Source organism: Pundamilia nyererei, unplaced genomic scaffold (genome assembly GCF_000239375.1).
Source record: "Pundamilia nyererei isolate P.nyererei 1_Seehausen unplaced genomic scaffold, PunNye1.0 scaffold00076, whole genome shotgun sequence".
In the NCBI taxonomy this organism is placed as follows: domain Eukaryota; kingdom Metazoa; phylum Chordata; class Actinopteri; order Cichliformes; family Cichlidae; genus Pundamilia; species Pundamilia nyererei.
The window spans coordinates 2,783,668-2,790,853 of NW_005187477.1; the positions used below are offsets into that span (position 1 = coordinate 2,783,668).

Sequence of the window (7,186 nt, forward strand, 5' to 3'; positions counted from 1 at the left end):
CCCGGAAGTAGGATTCGTCACGTCATCACTGAACAACCGGATATGTGCAGAACTGTTACTGCTTTAATGTCGTCAGGTGGTCCCATGTGCTCTGAAGTTTCCTGTTCAGGCCCACCACCCTCCAAAATCTGTGAGACGCTCAGTTAGTCTCTGTACTTTGTAAAAGATGATGGCAGCGCTGTCGTACTCGCACTGAGCGAGGTTAAATCACTGACGGCAGCTAAAGCAGTGAAAATGTTCTGGACTCTGAACGGTCCCTCGAATCCAGGGAGACGATTTTCATTCATAAAAATCAGGGAGGACAAAATAAGTTCAAAGTGTTTTTCTTAACTTTTATTTTTCCCTTCCTTTGCTCCCCTTTTTCATCTCTTCCTTCTTTTTTTCTCCTTCCATCTGTCTTTGATTACAGCACTGAGTCATTTAAAGCCGCCACCACAGATCCCAACCAGACGGTGGCGCTAGCACGCCGCATTGCCGACAGAACAGAAGAAACCGAAAGCTTTTTTTTTTTCTTTTTTTTCTTTTCTTTTTTTTGTGCTGTTTGGTGGTTTCAGTGTGGGTCAGACGCCAGCGTCCACCGATAAATTGTTGTAAAGTTGATTGTGTACAATAAAGATGGGGCTTTGGTCTGGAACCTGTAACTTCTGTGTGTTTCTCTGTGGCCCGACAGGAAACTGGCTGTAAACCCGGCCCAGGTGAAAGCTTTCAGGTGTGGGTCTGCGTCGCTTTGACATCATGTGTTTTTTTTTTTTTGTTTTTTTTCTTGGAGGTAAAATGCAGAAACGTTTCTGAATAAACAACTGTTAGAACTTTCCTTTCCTTGAGTTTATGGCAATAAAACTGTCTTCATCTTTGTCCTCATACCAAGCCGAATGTGTTTAATTTCAGGGTGGGGGAGGCGGGGCATTGATTCCTCATTACATTTTTATTTTTCTTCCAAATGAAAGAAGAATAAAGAATAAAGCTGGTTCTGTTCTGCCTCTGTATGTCTGTGTCGCTCCGACGAGCAGCTCCTGCTGCGGTGACCGGCGTTAATGTTAAACATGACCACAGTCTACAACTTCATCAGGTACACCTCTCCAGCAGCTGGTTGGAGCTCCTTCAGTCGTTGCTCAGAGGTGACATCATCACACACCTGCTGGAGGTGGTTCCGGAGATGCTGCAGGGACCTTGCTGAGGGTCTTGGTGGATGTGGGAGGGCTCTTAGAAAGTTTGTTCAACATCTAAAGCAGTTTCACTCATTTCTAAAGGTATCCTGACTTCAGCTGTTTCATTTACAGTCTGGTCACCTGGGACAAACTGAACTCGCTGGACAGGCTTAGAAAGCCGGAAGGTCTCGGTACTATAACTGGACGTCAGCATGAAGTGGCAGGTTGGCTCTGAGAGTAAAGGGTTTGTTCCGGGAGCTCAGGGGCCTCGCTGAGCCAGCAGCGCTCCTATTTCTGTTCATGTCCGCCAGATTGAAGACCGGGACCAATATTGGAACCGCTGACATCAGTGAGGGGCTCCTGCAAGGAACTCACCGATGTTGGTCCACAGGTTCTGATCAGTCGGGCTTCAGCTTCCACTACATTAATAACCGGTTCTCTCCCAAACCCAGCAGCAGGCTGCTGAGAAACAGCTCAATTTAATTTATGTATGCATGTAGCACCAAACCACAGCTACAGTTGCCTCTGGGCCCTTCATATTATAAAGTAAAGACTACAACAGTACAGAGAATCCCCAACGATCTCACGACTTGAATAAGCACTTGGCAACAGCGGTAAGGAAAAACCCGTTTGAATCAGAAGTTAAACGTGCAGGTAAAAAGAAGGGGAGCAGGCTTTCTCATACATGATGTATGTATCTGTAACCAGGCAGAATAAACTCAATCACTCATTAAACCGGTGGTTCAGTTCTGACCTGTAACATGTATTTTGCAGTTGTGGGGTAAAGGGGCGGGGCTGAGAAAATACAGGTGTGCTTTAAATGAGTTTCTCCAGGTTTCATTCACCTGTGTGTCTACTGTCCATTCAGTTTGAGTTTGACATCTACTCCTTTTTGTGGTAGATGTGTGTATTTTATGACACTCACACCATCCTAAACGCATTTGGAATTATTTCCTTTAAACTCAGTAAATGGCCTGTATTTATATAGCGCTTTTCTAGTCCTTAAGGACCCCAAAGCGCTTTACATATCCAGTCATCCAGCCATTCACACACACATTCACACACTGGTGATGGCAGCTACATTGTAGCCACAGCCACCCTGGGGCGCACTGACAGAGGCGAGGCTGCCGGACACTGGCGCCACCGGGCCCTCTGACCACCACCAGTAGGCAACGGGTGAAGTGTCTTGCCCAGGACACAACGACCAAGACTGTCCAAGCCGGGGCTCAAACCGGCAACCTTCCGATTACAAGGCGAACGCCCAACTCTTGAGCCACGATCGCCCCAGTAATCCAGTCAAACTGAGCGCCACCTGTGGGCGGGGCCTGTTAGCACAGGTAATCATCCAAGTCTGAGGGTAATCGATCAGGTTACACTTAAATAAAGTTCTCGAAAAAATAAAAGTTCAAAAACGGTTTCTGCTATTATAAATAAGTCAAAGTTGTAATTTACTTAAGTACAAATGCTGGCGTCCCGGTGTGTGCGTGCGTGTGCGCGCGTGCGTCCGAAGTCTTCCTGGTTGGCTGTGTTGTTGTCTCAGCCCTCGCAGTGTCTCTGTGCTCCTGTTATTCCTTCACTTCCTCCTTCAGGTCGTCGTCATGTTGTTTAACTAACTAGCAGCTGCTGGTTAGTGTTTCTTAACTACCATCAACTTGTCCGGGAGTTAGCTATCTGCTAGCTCTAGCAACCCTGTCATCAACAGGTAAGACGCCTCATTACGTCGGTAACCGACCCGGCTATTTGTCAGTTAACCCGTAAAGTGAGACAGTTAACCCGGTCTAAGTGTCCGAGCTACTGTCTTCTGTCCTGCTCTGAGTTTCTTTGAGTCTTTGCTCTTTTCAAACTTCTCTAACCAGCCTAGCGTTAGCATAGTTTTTAGCCTCCTAGCAGCAGAGGGTACTTCCCGGACTTAACATGCCGGATTCCGTTAACAAACCGTCGGATTTAAAGTCCCGTGAGTTACCGGTAAGTGTATAATCATATCTGAACAAAGTAATTCGGACTTCACGCCACTTATATGGAGACGTTTTCTCATTCGGCTCTCAGTTATAATTAAACAATGCTCATTTAAATGACACGCCAACTTGAATACCGATGAAGTTTAGTCGGAGTCAAGTTGTGTGCCGTGTTGATGATTTATTAAATACGAATCTCGAAACTTTATGAAACATAAAGCCGAATTCATCAGAACATTAGCGGGAATATTTCAACAGTTTTTCCACAGTGTTTTTTTAACGTCGGCGACAAACGCGACACAAACGTCCATTTTTCTCACGGAATTCGGCTAACTGTCACCTGTGTGCAAAACGAAGTTGTTTTGGCCATTTACAGTGTTTATTTCACGACAACAACAAACCTGTAGCGTAAAATACTGAACAGAAATATCAGAAGTTCCAGTAAAATGTGGTCACGTGTCTTTGGATAAAGCGAGATTAAAGCTGTTTGTTATGGAGACAAATATGAGTCATGTTTGTAAAGTAAGAATCCAGTTCTGTGAAACGTGAAGCAGAGTTGATGAGAACAAGAACAGCGAGCAGTTTTTAGTATACAACCTTATTATCGAGCGCTACGCGAAAGAAACATCAGTTTTTCTTATGGAGTCTGGCAAATGGGGAAATTGTTGAAATGACCAGAAACAATCAGTGATTAAAGATAAGGTGACGAAAGCTGTGGAGGGTTGATGAGGGCAGCACTGACAGGTTCAGCTGCTTTATAAATACGACTGTTTACAATTTAGGTGAATTTTTAATTTTTCTTTTTGTTTCCAGACGTGACTTTGTGGTTTCACTTCAGTTTTTACTGTTTAAAGTGTTTACTTTCATTTTAGTTCTTCTTTGTCACGTGAAACTTTAAAAATCAAAGTTTTCAAATATTTCACATGATATAGAAGAACTGCCTGAGCAGCAAGCATCTAACCTGAAGTTAGCGTTCAATAACATGCTGAGAATGCAGAGAGAGATCATTGAGTTGGTGAGCTGTGTTGAACTTAGTCACAGCGACTGTCTTAATACCTATTGGATCACCATGGTAACTGATGCTGAGCACAAACTGGACTGGAGCCGGCGAGGTTCGGTGTAACATGCTCAGGTGGGCTGTGGCATTCAAAGCTCGCCCTCGCCGTCACGCCACCATCAGCCTGATATAGGCAGGATCCACGCTTTCATGCTGTTAGACTGGGGCAGCAGAAACTGAGCTTCAGACCAGGCAGCATTTTTCCATCTTCTATTGTCGTTTGGCGGTTTCAGTTTGTTGTTCACAGCTGGCAGGTGTGGCACCTGCGGGTCAGCATACTGGGGTTGGTCATTTGAGTTCCTGTTGCCTCGCTCTCAGCTTGAAGCAGACTGTCTATTGTCTCCCAGAGAGCTGCCTGTCACGGGACCTTTTCTCACATTCTCGGTAAACTCAGAGATGGCTGTGTGGGAAACTCCCAGCACAGCAGCAGTTTCTGAAACGCTCTGATCCATGTGTCTAAATGCACGGAGCTCCTGTCGTGTGATTGGCTGATAAGATACTTGTGTTGAGGAGCGGTTGAAGAGGTGTACGAGCGGCCGTGTATGTTTCGGTACGAGCTCAGTCTGGTCAATCATTTTTGTCTTCCACGCGTCACACTTTGTGTCACTCACACTGAAGCAGGATCATCATTTATCATCTTTATTGATCTCCGTCCCACTAACACTGTATGTGATTTGAGTAGTGGCGCTTCATCACTGCTCTCGTGTGAGCATGCTCAGAGCCAGAGTGTTTTAACAGGGAAGTTTGATAGCTCCATCGTGATGCGTGCTCTGCAGTTTTCCGTTTTGTCCATCCAGCGAACAGAGAAGAAGAGAAAACCTGGAAAAGTCGGAGCTGCTCTGTGACACAGACCTGCAACAAGCTACTGATCCTTAGTCAGGATCGTTGTGTGTTTGCATACACACCACACCGCTGTCTGTGTCCCACTGCAGAAGGAAAATGTTCATATAATCGAGCCGAAAAGAGCAAATGAAGCCAAACTGGTTTAAATTAAAGGCTTTTATTGTGAAGGACTCAGAGGAACGTGTTTTTAACTCCATAAACCCGTGTCTTTCTGTGTGTGTGTGTCAGCCATGTTTGCGTCCTGCTGTAACTGGCTCTGTATGGACACAGCCAATGCGGATCAGCCCACTCGAAGCGACAGACGTCATCAGTCCTACACCAACTCGGCCTTCACCAGCCAGCCGTCTCCTCCACCTGAACACACCTGTAAGGCCTGCGGGGGGCGGCTCGACACACCTGCCACAAAAGTAAGTAAGTGAGTGATTGTTCCAGCCCTGAGCCTGCAGCTGCAGCGAGCTCCTGTCTGTGGACACAGGGAGGGGGGGTCGTCACACTTGTGCTCAAAGGGCTGTTGGAGGTTAAAGTTCTGGATCACGTGACAGATTTTTGGATCCTTGTTAGAGCCGGTTGGTAGGACCACCTAAAGCAGGGGTGGGCAACTCCAGGCCTCGAGGGCCGGTGTCCCTGCAGGTTTTAGATGCGTCCTTGATCCATCACAGCTGATTCCAATGGTTAAAGGACCTCCTCAACATGTCCTGAACTTCTCCAGAGGCCTGGTAAAGAACTAATCATGTGATTCAGGACACCTGCAGGACACCGGCCCTCGAGGCCTGGAGTTGGACACCCCTGACCTAAAGGCTCCATATAAGTGATTATTACATCAAATACACTTTCTTCATCGCAGACGTTGGGAGGTTCCTGTTTGAGGAGCCAAAACATTAAACACAGATCCCTTAAATGAGGTGAAATAGTTCATAAAATAGAAACGGTGCAGATGCTCGGCTCTTTGTTTTCATCCACTCAACTCCCCGCCCCGCCTCCGTAAGGGATTCAGCTGTGGCACTTTCAGAAGGTTCAGCCCGTTTACTTCCTTCCTTATGGGCCGGGACTCGATGGAGAACGCCAAAAAACGAAGCCGTCGAGCGAACTTTGCTGGTGGACGGTGCACGGGCAACCTCATGTAGGGACGCGGTGTTGGAATAATTTACAGGTTTAGGAGTTCATCCCAGGAACAGAGCAGGATGCACAACTCTGGCTCGGTGCAGGAAGTCGAAGCAGCCAATCGGCAGCTTATCTGTAATGTAGTAAATGAAGGAAAAGCTCCGGGACGCTGAAAGTGGCGGCTCACTTCCTTTGTTTTGCTTTGTGGTTGGTGGAAAACCCAGAGCAGAGATTTGCTGAAGCGACCAGGAAACAACCAGCAGCTGATTAAAACACCAGAGCGGACTTTGTGTCTGTGGGCTTCAGGCTGTCGTGCCTTTAAAAGCACAATCATCGTTTGTGTGTTTAACAGTCTTCTGGCTGCCATCACAGAGGAACTCGTCCGTGTTGAGCCTCCTCAACTGCGTGACCGGGCTGAGCTGGAAGGACGCACATTCCTGATGGTATTAATTGGATTGTTGGGTGTAACCACTCATTAACTGAAGGGTCGTTCAGTTAATGAGTGGTTACAGTCTGACGGGCTGCTTTAACCTTCGATCCCTTCAGTCAAAGTTCAGACTGCTGAGTGTGTTTTATGATTCATAATGTTGGGTTGTGCAGAAGAAATCACATCATTCTGTATTTAAAAATCCCGTAACAACAGCTGTCGCCTCACGGTGGTTTCTACCTGACTCCAGTTCATTTGTCACGGAGGGAACGGGAGCCTGTGTGGACCAGAAAGAACGACACGAAGAGGACGTCACTCTGACCTCAGAGATGACTGCAAGACAACAATCTCTGCATGCTGGGTTACCTAGCAACACATATTGTTTACACATGTTTGAAGGCAGCTGTAACACGAGCCACGGCGAGCTCGATGACACTGATAAATGTACGGCAGGCGGGAGAATAATTATCGCAGGGCTGAACGGGTCAGAGCGGGATGGAGGAGTGGGCGGGTCGCCGTGCAGAGCAGCAGGGCGGAGAGTCAGACAGCGTCAGGCCTGAGGAGAAGCGTCAGCGTGCACCATGTGATAACCTTCAAACCCAGGCCGCCAGCAGAACTGGAAGCAGCTGTGAACAGATGTTGGTTCATCATTTTT

General features: G+C 47.0%; 2 protein-coding genes across 5 annotated transcripts in view; both read left to right on the forward strand.

Moving 5' to 3' along the window:
- eif4h (eukaryotic translation initiation factor 4h) overlaps positions 1 to 863 on the forward strand; it is a 10,009-nt gene extending 9,146 nt beyond the window's left edge. For all 3 annotated transcript variants that reach the window (XM_005737504.2, XM_013911986.1, XM_013911987.1), the window contains one exon: positions 410 to 863. In XM_005737504.2, the coding sequence (XP_005737561.1) occupies positions 410 to 415 (6 nt within the window). In that variant the 3' untranslated portion in view covers positions 416 to 863. The remainder of the gene's footprint in view (positions 1 to 409) is intronic.
- Positions 864 to 2,513: 1,650 nt separating this feature from the next.
- rffl (ring finger and FYVE-like domain containing E3 ubiquitin protein ligase) overlaps positions 2,514 to 7,186 on the forward strand; it is a 10,677-nt gene continuing 6,004 nt past the window's right edge. The window contains exons 1-2 of one of the 2 annotated variants that reach the window (XM_005737505.2): positions 2,514 to 2,850; positions 5,232 to 5,410. In XM_005737505.2, the coding sequence (XP_005737562.1) occupies positions 5,234 to 5,410 (177 nt within the window). In that variant the 5' untranslated portion in view covers positions 2,514 to 2,850; positions 5,232 to 5,233. Of the gene's footprint in view, positions 2,851 to 2,871; positions 3,114 to 5,231; positions 5,411 to 7,186 lie in introns of those variants that run through there. The other variant, XM_005737506.2, reaches the window with a different exon arrangement.